The 27,077-nt window shown below is 35.5% G+C and overlaps 1 protein-coding gene across 1 annotated transcript in view; it reads right to left on the reverse strand.

The window, feature by feature from the left end:
• Atg10 (autophagy related 10) overlaps positions 1 to 27,077 on the reverse strand; it is a 267,153-nt gene that overhangs the window by 85,842 nt on the left and 154,234 nt on the right. The window contains exon 4 of the mRNA XM_013015839.1: positions 12,635 to 12,773. Within this exon, the coding sequence (XP_012871293.1) occupies positions 12,635 to 12,773 (139 nt within the window). The remainder of the gene's footprint in view (positions 1 to 12,634; positions 12,774 to 27,077) is intronic.

Below are 27,077 nucleotides of genomic sequence, written 5' to 3' on the forward strand. Positions count from 1 at the left end.
ACAATGAAGTAAGGTTCCCTTCTGTCCACATCCCCTCCAGCATCTGTTGTTGTTAGAGTTCTTGATTTTTGCCATTCTAACTGGGGTGAGGTGGTTATGCTGGCTAATTCTTTAATTTTCCTACAAACATTTGCATCTTTTATTAATCTTGGGAAATTGGAATAAAATTTCTAAAAATACAGATTATGGTAACACCATTTTACTTATAAACAACATAAATGTATTAAATGCACAAGTTTTCATTAAATATTTGAACAAATATATAAATATATTTGAATAAATTATTAACTTATTTGAATACAGTGTCATCTAATCAAAAATATGTGATGGAATTTGAGTCTAAACTCCACAATTTTTATGAGCACTCAGTTTTGTTTGTGCATGAAGATAATGTACATTCACATTAGCTACTATGCTGGCTAATTCTTTTTTTTTTAATTTTTTGTGAACATACTGTACAGAGGGGTTACAATTACATGGGCAAGATAATGAGTACATTTCTTATCAAGCATTGCAGCCTCCTCCTTTGTTTACCCTTCACATCCCTTCCCAGCCTCCTCCCCCAATCTTCCTCTCCCCCCTCCCCCACACTTGAGCACTCAGTTTTATTTGTGCATGAAGATAACAGTGCCTACCTTCTGATATTATTATAAGGATCAAGATATATAACATAGATAGCATGAATGAAAGGTCTCAGTGCCACATCCAGTTTCATTTATTAGCTAACAATCCTCAAAACTCTATGAAATAGATATAACTAATGTTTCAAATTTGTTTTAGATGATTTAAACAAACAAAAAAAGGAGATAGTCAAATGCAATAGTTGACACCTGAAATCCTAGGCTAAAATTCTGAGAATTTCTATGAGAAACCATCTCTAAAATAACCAGCAAAAAGCAGGTATGGAGGCATAACTCAAGTGGTAAAGTGCCAGTTAGCCAAGTAAGTAAGCCAAGAGAATGGGAGGCACTGAGTTCAATTTCCAGTAGCAGAAGGAAAAGAAGAAAGGGAAGAAGGGAGGAAGAGAAACAGAAGTTTGATACCTTGCCAATGTATTGGTAACATAGTAAGTGGCAGAGTTAGAAATCAGAACCAAGACCTGTTAGTCAAATATTTGAATAAATATTACATAAAAAATTTGAAAGCCGGGTGTTGGTGGCTCACACCTGTAACCCTACCTCTCAGGAGGCTGAGATCTGAGGAATGTGGTTCAAAGCCAGCCTGGGCAGAAAAGTCCGTGAGACTCTTATCTCCAGTAAACCACCAGAAAACCAGAAGTGGCGGTGTGGCTCAAGTGGTAGAGCACTCGCCTTGAGCTGAAGAGCACAACAACAGGGCCCAAGCCCAGAGTTCAAGCCCCATGAACGATCAAAAAAAAAAAAAGAATAAACTATTAATTTATTTGAATACAGTGACATCTAATGAAAACTACGCTATAGAATTTGGGTCCAAATTCCACAATTCTCTATGCACCTTTAATAAAACTCCTTGAACATTCAGTTTTGTTTGTGCCTGAAGATAATAACAGTTCCTACCTTCTGATATTATTGTGAGGATCAAGACCCTGTATTTTTTACCTTCTACATTGCGTGTGTCTCTCCACTAAAGTTCTTTCTAAATTGCAAAGTGATACATGCATTATATAGTTGTGTCCTTATTAGTGGTCCAACTCATACTGACTAACCTAGTAGAACTAGAATTTTACCGTTTCTGGTTTCCTTCTTAGGTACGGCCTGCCCTTTCCAGGTCACTGTATGAACAAATCTCATATTCATATAACACCTTCCTTTATTTGCTAGCATTGGGAGACTGAACTCAGGGCCTTCCACATGCTTGACGTGCTTGTCAAGCATTCAACCACTCAAGCAATGCCCCGAGTTCCAATTCTTGTGTGTGTGTTTAGTTTGCTTTTGTGGTAGAAATATGTGTTGTTTATTTTGTAATAATAGAGGTGAAAATAAGCTTTTTGGCTAATTCTTCTATAGCTTCTCACATTTTGTTTTGCAGTATTCCTTCCTTGCACTATTCTATCAAGGCTTTTTAAAAAAAATGTGAAAATACCATACAGAGGAGTTACAATTACATGGGCAAGATAATGAGTACATTCCTTATCAAGCATTGTTGCCTCCTCCTTTGTTTCCCCTTCCCATCCCTTTCCATTTCAGATCCTCCTCCCCTCACCCTAACTCCCCCCACCCCTGACTCCCTCCCGGCCAGAGTTGAAAAGTTTGTTTTTCCATTTAACAACTTGTATATCTCATTGTTGCAATGGGTCCACCTTTTTCCCTATTTAAACCATTTGTTTTTGCCCTTCTCCTCCACAAATTATACCAACATCAAATAGAGTGAGAGCAGGGGTTATACCATGGGGGAGGGACATACAAAGCAACAAAGAAATCATCTTATAAATACGTTAGAAACAATCACATGAAAGAAAAAAAACATTTGAATAATTATCTTGGGGTTCATTTCACCTAACATCAACTTATCTGATCTTTTCTGCTTATCTCAGACATATACTAGTTATTGCAAATAAGGGAAACCATAGACCTATGTTTCTTTGGGCCTGGCTTACTTCACTTAATATAATTTTTTCCAAGCCTTTCCATTTCCTAACAAATGGGGCAATGTCATTCTTTCTGATGGAGGCACAGAATTCCATTGTGTATATACACCACATTTTCTTGATCCATTCATCTACTGAGGGGCATCTGGGTTGGTTCCAGATCTTAGCTATGGTAAATAATGCTGCAATAAATATAGTTGTGCTGGAAGCTTTAGTATGGTCTTGTTTGTGATCATTTGGGTAAATGCCCAAAAGTGGGATTGCTGGGTCACAGGGGAGATCTATGTGAAGTCTTTTGAGGAGCCTCCATACTGCTTTCCAACGTGGTTGAACAAATTGACACTCCACTAACAATGCAGTAAGGTTCCTTCTGTCCACATCCCCTCCATTCTGTCCACATCCCCTCCAGCATCTGTTGTTATTAGAGTTCTTGATTATAGTCATTCTAACTGGGATGAGGTGGTATCTCAATGTTGTTTTGATTTGCATTTCTTTCATGGCTAGAGAGTTTGATCATTTCTGTATGTATCTACTGGCCATCCTTCTTTACTCTTCAGAGAAGTTTCTCTTTAAGTCTTTAGCCCACTTATTTATTGGGCAGTTGTTTCTTTGAAGATTTGTTGTTGGGGGATTTAATTTTTTGAGCTCCAGGTATATTTTAGCTATGAGAACTTTGTCCATTGTATGGCTAGTGAAGATCTTCTCCCAATCCATGGGCTTTCTATTGATCTTGCTAGCTATGTCCTTTGCCATGCAGAAGCTCTGCAATTTCATGCAATCCCATTTGTCCAACCTTTCTTTCATTTGTAGTGTTTCTGGGTCTCTATTAAGAAAATTTCGGCCTGTGCCAAGGAGATGTAGGGTTTCTCCTGTTCCATCCGGTAGTGTTTTCAGAGTGTCTACTTTGACTCCAAGGTCTTTGATCCATTTGGAGTTGATTCTGGTGCAGGGTGACATATAAGGACCTAGTTTTAGTTTTCTACAAGTAGTTAACCAATTCTGCCAGCACCATTTACTGAAGAGACTGTCTTTCTTCCATTCTATTTTTTTAGTTCCCTTATCAAAGATTAGATGGCTATGGGTTTGTAGATTCATTTCTGGGTTTTCAATTCTATTCTGTTGGTCCTGAGGTCTGTTTTGTGCCAGTACCAAGCTGTTTTGAATACTGTGGCTTTGTAGTAGAGTTTGAAGTTTGGTATTGATATTCCTCCAGCACTGTTCTTTCTGTTCAGGATTGTTTTTGCTATTTGGGGTCTTTTATTATCCCATATGTGTTTTTGGATTATCTCTTCTATTTCCTTGAAGAATGAGGTTGGAATATTGATAGATATCACATTGAATTTGTAGACAGCCTTCAGAAGTATTGCCATTTTCACCATGTGGATCCTTCCAATCCAGGAGCATGGGAGGTTTTGTCACTTTCTAAGCTTTGTTTTGATTTCCTTTTTCAGGTTTTTAAAGTTTTCATCATAGAGGTCCTTCACTTCTTTGGTTAATTCCTAGGCATTTTAATTTTTTTTTGGGGGGGGGGTTTACGAATGGAGTTGCTTTCCTCATTTTCATCCAAACTTTTCTCATTGTTGGCATACAGAAAAGCCATTGATTTTTTTTTTTTTGTCGGTTGTGGGGCCTGAGCTCTGGGCCTGGGTGCTGTCCCTCAGCTCTTCAGCTCAAGGCTAGCACTCTACCACTTGAGCCACAGTGCCCCTTCCAGCATTTTTCTTTTTGCTTATGCGGTGCTGAGGAATTGAACCCAGTGCCTCATGCATGCAAGGCAAGTGCTCTACCACTGAGCCACCTTCCCAGCCCAAGCCATTGATTTTGAGGGTTAATTTTATATCCTGCTACTTTGTCAAAGTTTTGAATCAGCTTGAGTAATTTGGGAGTGGAGTCTGTGGAATTCTTTAAATACAAGATCATATCATGCAAAGAGGGAGGGTTTTACTTCATCTTTCCCTATTTGGATCCCTTTTATGTTTGCATCTTGTCTTATTGCTGTAGCTAGGCATTCTAATACTAGATTGAAAAGAAGTGGAGAGAGTGGACATCCTTGTCTCATTCCTGAGTTAAGAGGAAATGGGTTTAGTTTTTCACCATCAAGTATAATGCTGGCTGTAGGTTTGTCATATACAGCCTTTATTGTATTGAGGAATGTTCCATGGATTCCTAATTTTTCCACAACCTTTATTATAAGGGAGTGTTGGATCTTATCAAATGCTTTTTCTGCATCTATTGTGATAACCATGTGGTTTTATCCTCGCTCTTGTTGATGTAATGAATTACATTAATTGATTAACATATATTGAACGAGCTTTGCATCCCTGAGATGAATCCTGTTTGATCATGGTGTATGATTGTTTGCATGAATTGGTAAAGTCGATTGGACAAAATTTTGTTGAGAAGTTTTGCATCAATGTTCACAAAGAAATGGGTCTAGTTCTCTTTCTTTGATGAGTCCCTGCCTGGTTTTGGGATCAGGATAAAATGAGTTCAGTAATGAACTTTCTCTTTCAATTTCATTGAAGAGTTGGAGGAGTATTGGTGTGAGCTCTGCATTGAAGGCCTTGTAGAATTTCCCTGTAAAACCATCTGGTTCTGGGCTTTTCTTAGATGGGTGGTCTCTTATTGCTGTTTCTATTTCAATGCTTGATATGGAACTGTTAAGATGGTTTACCTCATCTTGGTTTAGTTTTGGCATGTCAATATTTGCTAGGAAAAGGTCCATTTCTGCCAAGTTCTCAAACTTATTAGCATAAAGGTTTGAGAGGTATGCCCTTACAATGTTCTGAATCTTGATTGTTTCTGTGGTAATGTTTCCATTCTCATCTCTGAGTTTATTTATTTAGGTGTGTTCTCTTCTTTTTTTGATAAGATTTGCTAAGGGTCTGTAAATTTTGTTAATTTTTTCAAAGAACCAACTCTTTGTTTTGTTCTATTTTTTTTGGATTCTAATTTGTTTAATTCTGATTTAATTTTAAATATTTCTTTCCATCTACTGGATTGGGGTTTATCTTGCTGCTCTTTTTCAAGGAGACTCAGATGTCTCATTAAATTGTTGGTTTCAGATCTCTCCAATTTGTTGATGTAGGAACTCAGAGCTATAAACTTGCCTGAATACTGCCTTTGCTGCGTCCCAGAGGAGCTGGTGATTTGTGTGTTCATTTTTGTTGAATATCATGAACATTTGAATTTCCTTTTTTATCTCTCCCATGACCCACTCGTGATTCAATAGTGTGTTGCTCAGCCTCCATGTGTTACAGGACTTTCTTTGGTGGCTTTTGGTGTTGAGTTCTAATTTTATTCCCTTGTGGTCTGAGAGAATGCAAGGTATAACTTCCAATGTTTCTGAATTTGGTCAAGTTTGCTTTGTGACCTAAAATGTGGTCTATGTTGGAAAATGTTCCATGTGCTGCTGAGAAAAAGGTGTATTCTGATGCTGGTGAGTGAAATATTCAGTAGATGTCTATTAAATCTGGTTGATCTATGCAGTTGTTTAGATCTGCGGTTTCTCTGTTGAGTTTTTGCTGAGTTGATCTATTTAGTGGGGATAGTGGTATGTTAAAGTCCCCAATTATTAATGCCTTTGGATCTACATGAGATTTGAGGGAAAGCAGTGTTTTTTGGATAAATTTGGGTGTTCCATTGTTTGGTGAATAGAGATTTAGAATTGTAATATCCTCCTTAAGGAGTGCCTTAATTAGTATGTAGAGACCTTCTTTATCTCTTCTAATATTAATTTGAAGTCTATTTTATCTCATGTTAGGATTGTAACTCCCGCCTGTTTATGGGGGGCCCTTTGCTTGGTAGATTTTGTTCCAGCCTTCCAATTTCAAAATGTGCTTGTTTTTATGGGCAAGGTGTGACTCCTGAAGGCAGCAGATAGAAGGATCTTGCTTTTTAATCCAACTAGACAGTCTATACTGCTTAATTGGAGAGTTAGGTCCATTAATGTTGAGAGATAGGACTGAGAGGTATTTGGGAGTTCCTACCATTTTATCCACCTTCTTGGGGGCTGCAGCAACTGGGATCTTCCTATGGTACTTGGATTCTCAGTTTGGGTATGGTTTCTTGGCCATTATTGTGGTCTTGTTGGTTTTCTATGTGTAGGACATCTTTAAGTATCTTTTGTAGGGCTGGTTTGGTGGAGAAATATTGTTTCAGTTTTTCTTTGCTATGGAAGGTTTTTATTTGACATTCGGTTATGAAGGAGAGTTTAGCTGGGTACAGTAAACTTGGTTGATAGTTGTCTTTAGGGCATGGCATACATCATTCCAGGCTCTTCTTGCTTTAATTGTCTCTGCTGAGAAATCTGAGGTGATTCTAATTGGTTTCCCTTTATAGGTGATTGTTTTTTTCTCCTTGACAGCGTTAAGGATCTTTTCTCAAAGCTTAATTTTTTAAGCATTCTGTTCCTCTCATGTTTAAAACCAGAATCCTACTATGCCTTAATTCCTCATAATGTTTCAAACATGTGAAGGACTTAACAAATAATTGTCATTTAATTTTCTCTATTATTTGGACTTTCAGTTTGAATTTATTTATATTATTTATATAACTTTTCTTAATAACTTTCAATGTTTGCTCTTCAAATTCCATTTTAATACCTAGGATCTCTCTTTAATCCACCAAAATTCATGCTCTAGTTTATTATTATGACTTTAGGTAGATTTGTTAACTGTTTACATATTGTAAGTGTAAAAAAATTTTTCTTAACGATTTTGTATGGTCCAGTGAGATTTTAAAGTTGAAGTATCAGTAAACTTATTTTTGGCTCATTGTAATAATTAATTTAAATCAGTTTTGCCCCAGTTTTTAATCTACCTTTTCTTTTTGCTCAACAACCTTAACTCTCACTGTACTGTGAAGATAACTTTCTCCTGGAAACATGACATATGTTCTTTCCAGATCATGTACTCTAGATTATTTAAAATTTTAGTAATGCTAATGACAACCAAAAATGCCAAATATTTCTTCCTTCAACTTTATTCTCATTCTTCATTTACTTACCTTAGTCATAATTTCTAGGAAATTCCCTGTTCTGGTACAATTCACTTCAGATCAGTCTCTTTCACATTTTTTATGGCTTCTGATACTTTCTGTTATCTCACCCATTAGTTGACCACCACATAGCTTTCAAAGCATTTCTTCCATAATTCATCGTAAGGCAACTCATATTCCAAACTGCTAACATGCTATGCTCTTTCCAGCCCCACTGGTTGACATGTATCGTTCTTTCTACAAAGTATTTCCCCTCCTCTTCAGAAAAAAAAAATTGCAATTGCTCCTTCCAAGTTGTCAGAAAGACATATGGATACTCTATTTTGATTATTCAACTTTCTCAAACATTCACTTTTCCTATTTTCTTATCTTTTTCCTGTGTGCACTACACAATCTTCCTTATGTCCCAAACCATGAAAACACCTTTTTCTTTACAACTTCTACATCATTTGAACTCCAAGCTTTCCATTGATTTTTATTTATACTGGCCTTTTGCTTGCTTTGGTTCATACTGCTTTTGAGAAAGAATTATTCTTTGGCATGTCTTACACTAAATTTCTCCATGAGTATCCTTTAAGCCTATACTTGAACAAATCCTCTCCATGAAGTGTCTGGGGTGTACATTAATTCTATACCCCTATATCCTGGGCTAACATAAGACACTAAATTTTAAATGGAAGAAATGGTTTCTTTCAACTAAAAAGCAGCCTTTTTTAACTACTTAAAAAATATATCAAACGGGCTGGGAAGGTGGCTCAGTGGTAGAGTGCTTGCCTTGCATGCATGAGGCCCTGGGTTTGATTCCTCAGCACCACATAAGCAAAAAGAAAAAAGCCGGAAGTGGCACTGTGGCTCAAGTGGTAGAGTGCTAGCCTTGAGCTGAAGAGCAGAGCGACAGCACCCAGGCTCGGAGTTCAGGCCCCACAACCAGACCCAAAAATAATAAAAAAATAAACTAATTTCCCCCCCAAAAAACAGTATTTCAGCCACAGAATTAAATATTTAGAAAATGAAAACCACTTAGTCCATTTCTCAATAGATATTAAGAATAAAAGGGAAGCAATAAATTATAATTTAAGCTGAAATAAGTATAGAAATCTCTAATTATGAAATAAGGGGGAAATATGCCTAAGACATTGGTTAAGTCAAAACCCATTATATATTTGCCTATGTTTTTACATTTCTAACACCTGCCGTCAGCCTTTGATAAAAGGCAAGGAGAAAACAGGACATAAAAAGCCCATGGAATGATAAGAATGATAGGGAATGGAAAGGAATCTTTGACATGTTACGAATAATTCTTTAATACAGCTTGCTTCAAAACAGCACAGAAGCAACAATGACCACACAAAAAAAAATGTATTGACATTATCAGTGCTTTGGGGAAATGGAGTACATGAACTACAAAGCACTATTCAATTGTAGGCTATTTATTATTATTCGGTGGAATGAAGACTTCTTTCTCAGCAACTACTGGGAGGCAAAAGGTTCTAACCAATATCCCATCACCTATCCCAAATCTACAATGACCAAAGCAGTTAAGGAAGAAAGATAACACTGAGAAGGGCTTATTTCTTGTCTTAAATTCATATTCTACACTGGGGAGCAGAGCTCCTATGGGCTCAAGTAAAGGAAATGAGAGTCATCAAGAAAGACAATGCGATCTGAACTTGGCTATCTACCACCAAGGATTAAATAAAAATTGTTTATAGAAGCAGAACAGCTACTCAGCTAGTTTAGATGCCCAGTTTTGAGTCCTCAGGGTGTTCTATTTTTCTTAATCTACTATCCTATAGTCTCTAAGAAGTATCAGACTAAACAGTAAATATATATACATATATATATATATATATATATATATATATAGTAGCATAAATCACCATAGCAGGCAGAATCTCGATGTTTTAGTCTTTGGCTTATATTTGGAAATAAAAATTCTTCATTACTGGATTCACTTAATACATATTTATTAGTGTGTGCATAGCTAATACTCATAAGGGTATCAAAGTAAGACAGGAGACAACCTATATAAATATGTATTAAATATACAGACATGCATGTATAAAAATATAATATAATGCAAGCATCATCACACAGACAGCCATGAATAAGGTTTCTTACCTTACAGATATCCTCTATTAATTTCCTTCGTTACTCTTTCAACTGTACCTTCTAGTTCACCCTCTTATAGGTGAATTAGTGCAATGTGCAATTGAGATATAAGAGGATATAGGATAAGGTGACACAACAAAAGTAGTGGCATGTTAACTGAGTCTTGGGAAGTAGTTGGCTTAGAAGATACTGGGTTATCTTAAGGAAAAAGAGGAGCTCCCTATTCAATGGATTTGCATTTCAAGAAGCAGTTGATCAGAAAATGGGGTAATGTCTATTTAAATAGGAACGCATTGTTTTTCTTATTTAAAAGCCTGTAAGAAGAAAATTCAGAGTGAAAAAGAGAAACTAAGTTTCACTATCAATCAAATGCAAAAATATTCTATATATCTGTTGAAAACAAAGCTAAGTGAACCATTTTTGAAACTGCAACCACACACACACACACACACACACACACACACACATGCACACAACACAAACCTTTGGGCAAGAAATTTTACAGTCATCCTCTTTCTAGGTTGGAATTATCTTAAAATGAGCCAAAGAAAAATCTGGACTGGAATAATAGGAAGACATTAGGAATTTACTCACCCCACTGTCACAGATTTGTTTAACAAACAGATAAACTGCCAGCAAAATCAGATATCAAAGGAAAAGGAAATAAACTGGGGAGAATAAATAAAAATTATTACTTGAGTAAAGGATGAATTTTAGAATACTTATTATTTTAAATTACATAGAAAAGGGCTGGGAAGATGGCTCAGTGGTAGAGCGCTTGCCTTGTATGCCTGAGGCCCTGGGTTCGATTACTCGGCACCACATAAGCAAAAAGAAAAAAGCCGGAAGTGGCACTGTGGCTCAGGTGGTAGAGCGCTAGCCTTGAGCTGAAGAGCTGAGGGACAGGGCAGAGGCCCAGAGTTCAGGCCCCACGACCGGACGCCCCCCAAAATAATTACATAAAAAAGAGAAAATATTATAAGATGATAAAAGAAAGCATTTTTCATGTTTCTGTACCAAAAAACATTTCAATATCCTTTGCAATTAAAATTAATCTTGATACTTTACTGAACCAAACAAGTAGTAAATGAAATCTAGATGAAAATGAATTTAGGAATTCCTAATATACATTCAATATAGCACAGAATTGGAAGTAGAGGGAATGTTTCCATATAAAATAAGTGACTTTTTTAAATTAAGCATAAATGAAGGTTATTCTACAAGTATATTAACAGAATCATCCAAGAATACTAATTATATGTGTGTACACTCAAACATATGTATTGTAAGGAGTAGAATATCATTACAAAGAAATAATTTAGGAAGTATACCAATGTCATTAAAATGTAATTGGACTTGCAGAGACAATTACTGTGCTGTACTGTAAGGGGAGCTGTTGGCACATAAGAGCAAAGCACATGTATGAGCTCATCCACCAGCCTCAGTAAGACCCACTTCCAGCTAGAAGCAGTCATGTTTCAACATCTCCAATTCCCTAATGCTGACAAGCTAAACAACTTATTATATCTGGAAGCTCTTCTCTGTATATTAACTGCTTATGGTGAATACTAATTATATGAAAGTACAGAATGGGAGAAGTAGCACCCTATTTCCTTTACCTATAGCATTCATTTGACTTTGGACTTAGAAAGTGCTAAGTTCAGGCACTGCAAACCAGATCCAAGAAAAGTCATTCCCCTCCACCTTTATCCTATGTAGAAAGTGGATCTTACCTACTTTTTAGTATAGCACAGCTCACAGACAACAAATCTCCTTTATCCTCTGAGCTCTAAACCAAATATAATTGCAATAAAGTGAGTGTTAAAAGGGTTGTAATAACCATACGGATAAATCTGCTGTAAGAGTTTGTGAATTGTAAACTATCAGTGTCTTCAATTCCCCATGTCCCAAGTTGAAAATTTACCCCAAATTGTCAGTTCTTAGGAACTGCACCTCAGATTAAAATCTCCTCACCAGGGAGTCTATGAGAATTTGTTCTTGTGTTTTAAATCCTAAGTGCTTGTTAAACCACCAGCACTGCAAAATTAGAGACCATTAAACAATATAAGGCCGCAAGTGATTAAATCTACCAAATGCACATTCATAGCAGCTTAAGCTACTTTTTAATTAAAAATAAAATATCATTGGCTAAATTCAGATGTCTTAGCTATCCAGAAAAAATTACAAGGGGAAAGATGTTTAAAACGCATAATGCTGCTGATAAGGCCATATATATATATATATATATATATATATATATATATATATATAAAACCACATATAAAAGGGGTGTAAACTGGACAACAGGGGCTCCTGGAGCCAGAGCAGCAGGGCGCCCCAATGCTGACCTGGTTTAGGAAATGGACATTAAAGGGAGAGTCTCTGCTGAACTGCAGGATGAGAATGCCATGTGGTTGCTGGTTAAATAAGCTTTATTAGCAAAGGCCTGCAAGGAGACAGGGTGTTCCACCGTGTTGACAGGGTAATGAGTTGAATAACAACACACCAGGAAGCTAAGGCATTGGAGCTGTATAGGTGACCAAAGGACATATTTTAAAATACAGTTTCAGTTAATTGTTAAGCATCTCTTTATAACAATAATTAGCTTTGGAGCAAAGATGGGATCACTTGAGATTGTAAGTTAAATTTTGCTGTCAAGTTAGAAGTAAATAAACATTGTAGCTTTAAGCTATTTCTACTTGTTTAAAGAAAGAAAAATAGGGCCAGGGGGCTTAGTCAACTTCAGGCAGGAGGCCAAGAATCTGAAGATCAGACTTAAGGCTAGGATGATATCATCCACTTTTCTGAAGCATGAAAAAGTTTACTGGTAAAACCTTACCTCACCCACAGTTTTCTTATTTTTAACTTTTTTTCATCGTGAAAATGATTGTCCAAATATTCTTTCTATCCTGTATGTAAACATTATGAAGTTACTTTTAGATTCAGACATGGTCTTACCTAAAAAGCTTGCCCTAAAGTAAAGTACAGGCACTTGGTAGCTGCAGGAATATAAGACATGATACTCATATTTAACTACTTCAGACACTGCAGTAGTCCCAGGCACTTCAGAATCATCTGAGGGTAGCTCTAAAGCTTCCTGAAAAAAAAAAAGCAAAAAAAATGTGTTTGACCATAGGAAAATAGTACTAGCAGAGAGTATTAAGATGAGATTTCTTCTTGCAAAATAACAGTTAAATAAATACAAGGCTATGAGGTAAGAAAAAGGAAGTTACCCATATTTATGTTTAACACGAGTCCTAGGTAAATAGTGAGATCTAAAAACATTAGCATTAAGTAATTCCAGATGGCTTTTGGGAGTCAAAACAGCTCTGAGGAAAGAAACGGGGAAAAAAAAAGCAAAAAGATCTATTGCAACAACTCTAAATATCTTTACTGTACAATTTTAGCTACAAGATGATGACTATACAAGCTACCTTCTCCCCTATCTGTGAAAGCTGAAAACATCTAACAATTGAATGAGAGGCTGTGAAATGTCCCTTAAGATTCTATTGTGCTTGCCAAAGATGATTCATTGAGTGCTGAACAATTCCCAGTTTCCATATTGAATAAGAAAGTTATTTTGAAGAGGTTGAGTTTGTTAGTTATGTATTTCATATCCTGATGCTTTGTCTCATTGTGCTACCTTTGATACAATCAATATCAATTTTTAATAGACAGCAACTATTAATGTCAGGTTATAGGAGGTTTTGTAGGCAGAGATGGTGATAATCATTTCATTTCTCACCTAATCATTCTTTACTGGCTGAGTTTTTGTTGTTGTAGCTGTTGTTATATTATGGAAGTTTCTTTAAGAATGTACCTTAATGCTTATATTTAATTGGACATGTTGAATCAGAATCTCATTCCATCCACATGCATTTATTTATTTGAACTGAAGAATTTCCTTTTAAACTTCAATTAGTAGAAAGAATGGAACAGGTGAGTTTGGCTCATCTCTGCCTCTCACTAAAACAGTACCAGCAAAAATGAACAATCAGAAAGAGCTACAGTTAAGATTTCAAATCTTACCAATATGAAATAAGGTTGCCCATAGAGATATGGATCTGATTTACCAATTCCTGACTCATAGTCAATTTATTGGAGAGATAAGAGAATGGATAGATCCAAAGGGGGATATTTACAAAATATTTTTCTGTCAAATAAGCAGAGAGAAATAAGTGAAATAAGTATCCCAAATACAAAAAAATTGATAATGGTAGCAAGGAAAATATTTTCTTTAAATTTCATTAAAAGTTTTCTTATAGCAATTCTTTTGGCCAAATTCTGACTCTGGTCATGGACTGGGTTTAGCTCTTATAGTGATTTTACATCTGGGAATCTGTACCATAGAAAAATAAAAGTAGATATGAATATATAAGATAGGATATCCATTTCAGTTTTATGTGTAATAAAATAGAATTATATAATCAACCTAAAACAAATGGGAATGTTTGAAACACAAGAAACAGCCATCTTTATTAACAGTTCAAAGAACTATATCTTGGTGCTAAGTTTTGGATTTTAAATGTCCCTCAAAGGCTATGTGTTGAAGGCTTGGTCATCAGCTTGTGATACACTTAGGAAGTAATAGAGCTTTTGAAATCAAGCCTAATGGAAGGAAGGTAGGTCACTGAAGGTTGAAGGTATATCCTTAAAAGAAAAACTATATGGTCTTCTTGCCCCTCTCCTCCTCTCTCCTCCTCCTCCCCTCCATCCTCCTCCTCCTTTCTCCTTTTCTCTCTTTCCTCCTCCCCTTCCTCCAACTTAGCTTTCCAGTTATCGTGAACTCGGTAGTTGTCTGCCTCAACCTTTTGCCATGATGTTCTGCACAGGAATTACTGAAACCTCCTTACTGTTGATTGCTCAAGTATTTTGTCATAATGGAAAGCTAGCTAATAATATTTTGTCATAATGGAAAGCTTGCTAATAACCTGGCTGATAACAAAAAGAAAAAAAAAGAACATTGCACAAATATATAAAATAAACTGAATTTCCCTCATCTCAGGTTGGAGAATGTTTTTTTTTTTATCACAGCAGTGTATATTTTCCCAGACTTTTAATTTTTAGCACATAATATCTGCATATACACCTCTTCCCCAGCCTCACCCTCATGGCAATTAAACTATATCCTTATGTTCCTAGATATTATTTATTTTTATTCATGTACATCCTACCACCTCTACCTAGTCAGTGCTGTAGATAGTAATAAACTTCACTATGTGGCATTGTAGAACTCCTTGATGGCTGTTTCTTGTGTTTCAAACATTCCCATTTCTTTTAGGTTAATTATGTAATTCTATTTTATTACATATAATACTGAAATGGATGTCCTATCTTATATATTCATATCTACTTTTATTTTTCTATGGTACAGATCCTCAGGTATAAAATCACTATATCAGAGTGAGTGTATTTTAACATTTAAGAGATACTACCAATCTGTACTAAGAAAAAGGCTATTAGCAATATATAAACAGCAAATATGTTTGAACAATACCTTTTCCCCAAACCAATTAACCCTCGTTATTATTTGCTGTTTATTTGACTATTCGATCAATGTTTAACTGTCAATTTTCTGTTAAATTTATGCTTCCTAGTAAAGTTGAACATCATCTTATATGTTTGCTAATGATTTATAATGTATGATTTGCTTGTTACTACTTGCCTGATTTTTATGTTTTTATTTGTTATTAAACTATATAAATTTGTATATTAAAAATAATAGCATTGGAAATTAATATATATTATTGCAAGGTAAATTATCCCAGAAGCCACATTTTGGAAGATGGATTATTGGAGTCTTTATTGTAAGTTAGCAGGCTGTGGGTAGCCAGTTGTTACAAAGGCCTGCAGCCCCTAAATACACTTAACATCGTTAGGAAACAGGTTAGAGAGGAAAGAGAGAACAAAAACAATACCAACAAACCAACTCAGCTCCAATGGAAAGCTGAATTGGGACACCATGATGGCTGGTGATTAGACGGGAGACAGGAGACAGGACACGATCACTGAGATACATGTGGCATGGCTTCCTGGAGCCTGTGCTGGTCTGGGCCTAAATAGGGTCTGAGCAGGTGGCAGGTCCACAGGAAATTCCCAGTCTCGGACACTGAACTGACAGATTCAGTAACCTATCAGCCAAGTAGCAGCCCCTGCCTCCAGGGTTCCAGTAATGCTCATCACTTGGAAGGCAGGTAGTGGGCAGGGGTGTTTCCTTCCCTCAGCATGAAGACAAGATGCCAGATCCTACCACCTACCATGTGGCCTATATGGCTCTGGCCAGACCTCACCTCCTTACTTCAATATGATTACACTACAGAAAAATATATATGGTTATACTGCAGGTAGATAAGAATTTGTAGGACATATTTACATATACATAAAGTATCAAGTTTTCTTCCAACTGTTTTTTTAAAATAATTTTTTTTGGGGGGGGTCTGGTTGTGGGGCCTGAACTCTGGGCCTGGGCCACAGCGCCACTTCTGGCTTTTTTCTTTTTGCTTATGTGGTGCTGAGGAATCGAACCCAGGGCCTCAGGCATGCAAGGCAAGCACTCTACCACTGAGCCACCTTCCCAGCCCCTCTTCCAACTGTTTAAGTTTAAGCATGTGTATATGTTTATTCTATTCTAACCCATTTATTTACATTTAGGGGTATGTATATATATATATATATATATATACACACACACACACATACATATATATATATATATATGTTTATTCTCTTCTAAGCTATCTGTTCTTAGATCATCGTTATGTTTTTTGGTTTGTTTGTTTTATTATGTTTTGTTTTGCTGATCTTGAGGCTTGAATCTGGTTCTGGGTGCTGTTGCTGAACTTTTGTGCTCAAGGACAGAACTCTCCTACTTGAGCCACAGCTCCACTTTCAACTTTTTTGTAGTTTAATGGAGCTCATGGACTTTTCTGTCTGGGCTGGGTGTGAACTGTGATCCTCAGATCGCAGCCTCCTGAATTGCTAGGATTACAGGCATGAGCCATGGGCACCTGGCCACTGTGCATTTTTTTTAAAGATGCATACTGAATTAGGAATTAGGCCATTTATTCCTGCAGAAAACTGTAGAAATGGAGCTCTTAAGACACAGTTGTTCTGTTCTTAATCCAAACCCAAATCAAGTACACAAGGACTATTCTGATGTTGATACCAAATATTTGCAACTGGTAATAGAGTAGACACAGATACAGATTTACTGGAATAGTATGAAGCTCAAGAAATAAGGGAGAAGGAACAGAATAAGCTTCTTGAAAAATCTGTTACAAGTCTTACTTATTAGAGTCCCACTGGCAGCTTAGTGACTCTGGAACTTGAAGGACATCATTCGGAGTTAGCTTTGCCCATGAAAATATCACATTTGAAGTAATACAATGTAGAAATCTCAAGACTTTTACAGTTTTCTTCTTTCCTTTCCAGTTAAAAAATACCAGATGGTTTTAGAACTTCAATACTAACGTACTTATCTTATATATCTTTGTCTTCCAGAGACACTAATACAAAAGCTGAAAACCCTACCAGGCAACATTTTTCTATTTCAGTCTGTTCCTTAGCATCTAAGTAAATTTATAAGAAGATTCACAGGCAATTTACTAGCAAAAAACAAAAACGAAACAAAAAAAACCCATCCCCCATGTCTAAAATGGAGGAATAAAAATGCAAACTCTCACCAAAGAGATAATGTAAGAGGAAATAAGCATATGAGAAATATATTGAACATCATTAGCCATTAGCCATCAGGAAGTTGAAAATGAAAATTACAAGAACATATCCCTATACATCTATGAAAAAAGTTTAAAAATTTAGAAAACATAATACCACCAAATGTTGGTGAAAATGTACAGTATTTATATTGCTGGTTGAAATATAAAACAATATAACCTCTCTGGAAAACTATATGTAATCTTATAAAACTAAATATATAATGACCATAAAATCCACCTATTATACTTTTGGGCATTCTCCTCAGTGAAAGAAAAAAATTGTATGAATGCTTATAGCATTTTTATTCAGAATAGCCCCAAACTGATCAATAGGTCAATGGTTAAACAAACTACACTGACATACTATTTAGTGAGAAAAAAAAGATGTGACAATCTCTATGTATTTACAGGGAATTACATTAGGTGACAAAAAACAACCTTAAAAGGTTAAAAACTGAATGTATGATTCTACTTATATAACATTTTTGAAATTACAAAATTTTTGACAGAGGGACTATGTTAATAAAAGCTGTCTAATGTCTGGAATGTGCTTAAAACTATTATACAGGAGAGAGGGTAGATAGATGGAAGTATACAGAGGGCACGCTCAGCAATGAAAGGAGGGTTGTTGGGGCTGCATCATGAGTCCCTGTGTATTCATCATACTATTTTAATTTTATAAATACCTAATTTCTACAAAGTAAAAAAAAAACCAAAGGGAAAAAATCTTGCTATCATTTTGCTATGTTGAATCAGGGATTTCTGGAAGTAAAATACAGTTGTAAATATTTCTATCTAGCCCCAAAATTTTATCTTTTAGATATAGACAAAGCCCAGAAATGTTGGCTTATTCAATATCACCTACATAGTAGGAGTATATACTAGGGTTTGGAGGCATGGCTCAGTTAGTAGATCTCTAGATAACGAGCCAAAGCATCAAGTATCAAGTTGAAATCCCAGTCTTGTACATGAAAAGAAGTCTAGGGTATAACTTACATGTGCTGACATGAAGTCCATATTCTTTGTAGTATAGTATGTCTTGTTAACTATTACTATACTTAATTTGGATTGATATGCCAAATATCATAATATTGGCCTTTTATTTGTTAATATTTCATCACTTTTCTTTTATTATGTGATTTTTTAAAAGGTGAACATACTTGACTTGATATTGAGAGTTACTGGAAAAAGAAGTCACAATACATTATTTGCCTCAAATGTTTCCAATTTTATTAAATGAAAGGATACCTATGTTTAGAAAATTACTTTCATTTAAGGAGCTAAAAGATTAAGTGGTTCACATTAATTATAGAAACCTTGATTTTATTGAATTCAATTAACAATAAGTTGACAGTGATCTCTCATTTAGAAAATCTGATATGAATTAAGTTTTACAACTAAATCTCATTAAATAGGGAACATGCTGAAGATACTTCATAGATATTTTATTGAAAAGCAACCCAAATCGCATATTGGGCTTTAGAAATAAGATCCATATCTCTATTTATCCTACAGGGAAAAATAATTAAAGAAGAAAAAGGATTTTTCTCTTTTATCACTACTAATCTCTATTACTATTACTGAGCAAAAACAAGTAACAAGCTTTATTCATAATATCCCTTGAGTCAGTTTATCTTCTGCCAGCCAAATCTTCAGTCCAAACCCAGCATTAGTGGGTTGGTAACAAAGGAGCTCTGTGGTTCTGGGACTCTTTAGCTATTCTCATGAGTGGACATAGTGACCACCTCATTATAATGGAAGGATGTGCTTTGTAACAAACTCTTTAATTTTCCTGAGTCAACAGCAATTTAATATTTCCAAAGGTGATAAAAGACCAATGGAGTCTTTGGTAGACCCACTGAGAGATCAATTTTTCAACAACAACAACAAAAAGAATGCTATTGTAACAGGACTTTAAATAGCCAATTCCTTTATCATGGAGTGTTCTTCTCACGGTCTTAATCCTTAGAGTGACTTTTTTTCTTTTTTAGAATGACTTTTTACATGTGATTTTTGTAACTTTTCAGTAAGTGACTAGCACAAGAAACATTGCAATCCATATCATTCTCTTAGCAACAATACTTGCTGTATCCAGTATACAAGAGCAGGTTCTAAACAGGGCAGGAATGTGTCTTACAGCTCCCAGGGCAATACTGAAATAGCAGAGTGGTCACAAGATGATTACTAGGATAATATTTTAGCAAGGGTGCCTCTTTGGCCAGTAATAGTATCACCACTATGACTGATTCTTGAGAAAGGAAAACAAGAGGTGCCATTCTTTGCGCTCCCTGGTATATCAGAAGTGAATGGAACTAGTATTAGTTCAGCCAGTATGAGTTCCCAGTAAGAGAAGAATCTGTCTCCAGTAATTAAACCTTTCTCAGAAGATTGCTATACCCAAGGACAAGACAAGAAGAAGGACACATAGAACCATCCAGAGCACATCTGTCAGTTATCTGGATGTTTGCAGCTGATTCCAATATGCTTCTTAAGGCTTTGTTTCCTTTAAGACTGCACAGAATACAGGTGACCATTATCACCTGAAGCAAGGCAGCCAGTAAAGAGGCTGTCTTTAAGACTGCAGGAGGGAGAACATGGATTATCTAACAGAAAGAAATTGTGGAATTGCTTAACAGTACCTATTATAAGTTAAGGGAAATCAGTCCTTACATCATCACAATATATTAAAAGCACTGTTTTCCTATTTTTTTTAAAAAAAAAGGGCTGAGAGGACTTAAAAATCAAATTGATACTTGTTTTGTAAAATTTCTGTACATTAGCATGCAAAAGAATGAGCAGAATAAGAGATTTGAAGGTCAGAAATTTCTTATATAAATCATAACTAACTAAAGAAGGACTTTCAGGCATTTTGAACTTCAGAAACCAGTAAGAGAAGTATTTTTTCTTTAGTTGCCTTTAACATGTTTCCTGTTGCAAGGATTTATAATTTTTTTTACCATACTGAAGTACATTGAGGTGCATTTGTTCCTCTGCACTAGGAGGAAAGTCTAAGATGGCCCACCAATTAAAAAATACAAGCCAAGAAAAAAAAACCCTAAACCTTCAGGCTCCAAGCCCAGGGCTTTTCCACTCTGCAAAGACCATTGGATTATTGAGTATGAGGAACGTTCGACAGATGTGTCCCAGGCTCCATACCTAAACATCTGAATCACAGTTCTGGAGTGAGACTTAAGAATTTATCTTATTGACAATGTTGCTAATGATACTAAAGTAGGTTTGTACTGGACCATTCTCAGAAGCTTTGTCTCCTCTGACACTCTTTGCCTTCGTACAGTTTTAGATTATAGTCAGGAAAGTCCATTAAACAAGATGCCAAATTATTCTGCTAACTAGTTTACCTTCTCTAGCAATTCAGGTACTTTGTTATCTCATTTGGGCTCCTCTCAGAAAAGCCTAATGTGCTTCTACTAACTTCACACCTCAGATCATCACTCCACTCCCAGATTGCTGTTTCTCCTTTATCTGCTCCTATCCAAATACTGTCTTCATTTTCTTCCTTTCCCTCTAATTGATTCATTTATTCTAGCTAAAGAATTACTAGCCAATAATGATTTATTAGGCTATTCTTTTATCAGTCACTCCATTTAACAAGTGAACTGTGTTTGATAACCCTAAATCAACAAGAATCTTTAATAATAGAATTTGGGTGCCAAAGAGAAATAAATTTTGTGCCATCTATCTCTCTCTCTCTATATATATACACACATACATATATATCTCTATATTGTAGAAATGCTTAACAGTACCTACTATAAGTTAAGGGAAATCAGTCCTTACATCATCACAATATATTAAAAGCACTGTTTTCCTATTTTTTTTAAAAAAAAGGGATGAGAGGACTTAAAAATCAAATTGTTACCTGTTTTATAAAATTTCTGTACATCAGCATGCAAAAGAACGAGCAGAATAAGAGATTTGAAGGTCAGAAAATTCTTATATAAATCATAACTAACTAAAGAAGGACTTTCAGGCATTTTGAACTTCAGAAACCAATAAGAGAAGTATTTTTCTTTAGTTGCCTTTAACATGTTTCCTGTTGCAAGGATTTATAATTTTTCTAACCATACTAAATATACATATATATATATACCATATATATGGCATATATGGTGTATATATATGGTATATATATATATATATATATGGTATATATATAGTATATATATATATAGTATATATACCATATATATATATATATATACATACATACACATACACCTAACAATATGGAAGACTTGCATTACAAGGCATTTTATGTTTTAACTCCAGAGCAAAAGAAAAGTCTTCCTTATTGCCTTATTATGGGGTAAATCGGTTTCCACTAGATTTATCCTTGCAGAAAATTAAGAAGCAAGAATTGTTTTTACATAATAGATTCTCAATAATATGAAGAAAAGAATCATCTTCAGATTTTTTTCTTCATACTACACATCTAATCTCTCCTAACTTTTCTTATATTCCTAGTTCACAGATCCTCAAACTTGTTCTAAAAAAGCCAGATAGTAAGGATTTCATGCTTTGTGGGGCATAAGGTTTCTGAAGTTGTAGCATAAAAAGCAGCCATTGACAACCTATGGGTAAGAAAAAAATGAACTTTAAAAGGGTGATGAGAATTAAGTATAATAGGATGAATTTGGCTGAAGCTACTTTCTAATGTAAGATTGTACTATCCTAACTTAAATAAGTGAAAATTATAAATGTCTTGATGAATAAACTGCAAATTCCTTTAGCACGCAAATAAACTTCTATACTCACTTTTAGAAATAAGTAACATTCACTGCCAAAGCTTGAAAATATACTTTTTTTAAAAAATAAACAGATCAAAAAGGAAAGCATTGTGAAAATTTTGAGGGCAATGAATTCCACAGTATAGGTCTTCTCAAAACATGCCCAAGAAACACCATGGAAAAGACCCTGCAAAGAATTCTGTTAAAGGATCTTCCACAAAGCCATGGATTATCTGAACCTGAGTAGGAGTCTACTGTTTTGTTTCCTTGCTTCCTTGCTTGCTTGCATTACACCAACAGAATCCTATAAAGATTTCCACAAGTCCCTACTCATATGCTAGGCATTGTACATTGTGCTTTTAAATAATAGTGTCTCCACAGAAAATGAGAGCAAGATGAAAATCCCATTTTCTACTAGTGTACAAGGGGATACTTAAAGTTTCTGGTCAAAACACCTAGATTGGAAAGAATGAAATTGAGAGTTGGACTTAAGATTCTATTTCCGTCTCACTCTGCCAATTTATGGCAGAGCTTTCTACAGTTTGGCTTCTTCACTGGTTAAACAAATGCTACTTCCTGTCACATTTCCTCTATCAGATATATACTGTGTAAAATAATGCATATATCTATCTGATATACATAATAGGCACACTGAGTAACTTATTCATTTATCCAACAAATGTTATAGGGTACCTTCTATGTTCTAGATCGAGGGTCTCCACACATTCTTCTAAAGGATAAGATAGTAAATATTTTAGGCTTTTCATATTCTATATGTCAAAACTGTGAGCATGAAAATAGTGAGGTAATATATTAATTAGTAAGTGAAGCTATATTCCTCCATTTTGGTAGACAGTAAAATTTGTTTCATGTAATTTTAATGTGTCATAAAATATTACTCTTTTGATTTTTTTAACCATACAAAAATGTAAAGATTGGACTGAGAAGGTGGCTCAGTGGTAGAGTGCTTGCCTTGCATGCATGAGGCCCTGGGTTTGACTCCTCAGCACCATATAAGCAGAAAAAAAATGTAAAGATCATTCTTAACTGTGGACGATTAAAAAAAATAGCCAGAAGTCTGGTGTTTGCCAACCCCTATTTCAGACACTGTCCTAAAATGGGAGAACAGAGGGTAGAAAAATAACACTTATTTATAGTGTAATATAAGAATATACATTATACAAATAATCACAAATAACTATAAAATAATTACAACAAATCTTATTAGAGAAAATGTATAATTCCCAGAGTACATATCATTTTACTTCATCTATAAATTTGGTTTGTTAGACCTTTTTCCCCAGCTTTCTCAAGTATAGACAAGTTTTATGTAGCACTGAGAAAATGAATATCTTAATCACCCTGTCCCAAAGATTATTTTTAGTTCAGTGATCATACCAACTACCTAGATAGGATTTTTAGGAATTGTTTTAGTTTAAGTACACCAGTATGCCCAAGTAACTAACTTCAATCATCTAGAATTTGTCAGCTCATCGCCTCTAACCACTTAAACTTTTATCTAACAAATTCTTGCTTCAGTCTACTAAAATATTTCAGCCTATATATTGTTCTATTCACATGGCCTGTGTTGCCAGCAAGTCTCTCAGCTTTACACATATTCATGAATACTCATCTATCCATAGGTACAAGTGTGTCTGCTGGCATGTAATTATTCATCCAACTAATCATCATTGAGTACCAACTATATGCTAGGCATGCTACTGGCACTGGAAATAGGATGGCAAACAAAACAGAGTCTTTGCTTTAAACAAGATTATGCAACTATGGAGAGGGTAGGAGAAAACAAAAATCATTGGTTCAGCAACTATTTGATTTGAAGTGCTGCAAGTACCATAGGATATATGTTAGGTACCAGACATGGGGAAACACCCCAACTACTCAGGTCTCTGAAACAGGATTGCATGAGCCTAGCCTGGGTAGAGTTAGAAACAAGATACGTGTGTATGTGAGAGAGTCTTTGCCTTTAAGAGAAAGTTCCTTGAACAGAGGTATCTTAATGAATTACCAATTATATAATTTTTATTACAAGATGTTTCTATGAGTTCCTTGCCACACCTTGAAACAATTTTGTGGGTGCTGCTCATTGTGCTGGGGAGAGACTAGTCTTGACAATGCCTGTGCAGAGCAATACACAGACATCCTCAGTAACTCCTGATCTTGCTGATGTAGTAGAACTTACTCCTGAAAGGAATTATGTTTCACTTCCAAATGCTGGACCCTATTACAATCTATTACCAAACCTGAGCATTCTACTGTTTCTCCTATTTGCAATGCTAATAATAATAAATCAACAATTAACAAACATTTCCAAAGAAGAAAATAAAAGCACAATAAACTAGTAATACTGGATTAATGTTCCTTCTTACTTAAAATGGCAAAGAATTATTTGCATAGTAAAAAATGGCTATTTTATTGAAGTGCTGTTTGATGAGGCTTTTAGCACATGTGCATGCACACACACACCTTTTTGTGTCAGTATTGGGGCTTGAATTCAGGACATCATGCTCTCACTTGGTTCTTTTTAAATATTTTTGCTCAAGGACGGTACTCCACCACTGGAGCCATACCTTCCCTAGGTGAGGCTTTTAGACTAACTTCCAACACCTTAAAAAATTATATGAGTGATAGGTTTGTCAATTCTACCCTTTCTGGAATCACTTATCTAAACAGTTGCCACACTTAGAGGAAACAAACAAACAAAAATCCAGAAATGACTTGTTTCCTAAATGAATTGGAAACTTGTCATTAAGAAGCATCTGCTGCTTTATTGCATTCATGTAAAAGCATTCTTGTGCCTCTATAACCTTCTAGTGAGCAGATGTTTTAGAGTAGTATACCCACAGCAATATGTGTATCACAAAGAAAAAGAAGAGAAAGAACTAAAACATAATTAATGATTTCAGTTTTTCAATAAGTGAATTTCACTTTTTTTCTAATGGGTCACAAATTGTGTGAAAAACTTTAAATTCTGGCTGGGAATATGGCTTAGTGGTAGATTGTTTGCCAAGCATGCATGAAGCCCTGGGTTCAATTCCTCAGTACCACATAAATAGAAAAGCTGGATGTGGTGCTATGGATCAAGTGGCAGAGTGCTAGCCTTGAGCTAAAGAAGCTCAGGGACAGCACGCAGGCCCTGAGTTCAAGCCCCAGGACTGGAAAAAAACAAAAAACAACCTTTAAGTTCCAACTAACGCAATTTATTTGCCAGAAAGTGAACAACACATCATATGCAGGAATACAATGAAAGGTCAGACTCATCCAACATGGCAAAATCTGAGAATACAATAAAGATCTCTCTAAAACATACCATTCTACCATCTTCCCACTTGTCAGACAGAGAATTTGCCATCAGAGATACATTTTTTTGTGCCTTTTGGGTCTTAAAAGCCAGAAAATATGCATTTGTCTAAAATGGGACAAATACTTTAAATCAATATCAGCTAACTTTTTTTTTTAACCTTAGCCAGTATTTTTAAACTAACAGTGGACTTGCAGCATTTCAGGCAACAGCAGCCTGGGCAGCATCAGCAGCAGGAAAACCAACAGTAAGTGTAAACATACCCAGTGGCAGTTATAAACTAGTAGCATGTTCCTGCTACTCTAATAAAATGATCTTATTGATATCCTTCAACAAAATATACTACATAGATTTCTGAATATTTAGCAGGGGATAAGGGAGGGAAAGGAAATATTGGAATAGACGGGGTAAAAAGTCAAGCATATAAACTGAAATAATTTTTTTATTACTGAGATAATTGGGTCATTTTCTTCTCCATGTTCCATGAGATTAAGATTCTGTAAAGTTTAAAATAAAGTACTAGAAATCTATATATTGAAAGCCCTCTAAAAGGACTGGATGTGTGGCTCACAAGTTAGAATATTTGCCTAGCTAGCACAAGGTCCTGAGTTCTATCCTTACTACTGGAAAAAACAAAAAGTAAAAAGTAAGAAAAGCAAAACCCAATCCAAAGTAAACAAAGTATCAACATTAATAAAGATCTTTGATTGTAAAAAAAAGTATTCCCATTAAATTAATATATGCTGAGCCTGTTCATTCCTTTGTTCTTACCTTCTGCGGTAACTGTCTCAATCACTCCTAAGGTCCTGATAAACACTTCTGTACAGATGTTCTAACATGTTCTCCTAGCTGCACCTTACTGATGTGACTTCCTTCCTATGGGTATGGCTCCACCTCTGAATTTTAGTTCTCATTCACCTGCCCAACTGAGGCAATACCTCAGTACCACCGGTCTTATTACTTCTTGCTTGGGATATTAAAACTTTGTACTAATATTCTAACTCACATTTCAACCACCTCCAGTAGATTGTCCAAACCACATTAATTCGGGTTAAAAAAAAAAACCAACACAACAACATGGTACTGTACACAGGCTGAAATGCCGTCCCATTCGAGTCTTGACATTGGAGTCTCTTTACTAAGCTGGAACCACCCCTATTAAGCATCTTTGTCTTGACTCTGCACATACTTGTTCTCCTATTCTCCATGACTATCTTTATACACAGATTATATCAGTGGGAAAGAATCCCATGCCTTCCTGTCCAGTTTTAATCCTATCTCCACTGAGAAACTATGCACATACTTTCTGGCAAACCGAGGTATAACTCCTACACACTGAATGTAGTAGTACAGAGCATATAACAGTTTCATTGAATATTCATTGTTGTATTTACTGGACTACTGAGTTAAGAAAAGAAATTATGTCCTTTAGTCTTTATAACCCCACATTTGGCACACAAATGCTCAACATATCTGTTGATGGGATATATGAAGTCAGTCAGAGGCTTGTGCCAGCACTGTCATTTTCTCTCTGTATTATTCACTTCTAAGCTTTACATACTCCAGAATATGCACAGTCACATTAAAGTCACTATGTGGAGAGAAACTTCTCTTATGAG

This window comes from Dipodomys ordii, unplaced genomic scaffold, assembly GCF_000151885.1.
Source record: "Dipodomys ordii isolate 6190 unplaced genomic scaffold, Dord_2.0 Scaffold28, whole genome shotgun sequence".
In the NCBI taxonomy this organism is placed as follows: Eukaryota; Metazoa; Chordata; class Mammalia; order Rodentia; family Heteromyidae; genus Dipodomys; species Dipodomys ordii.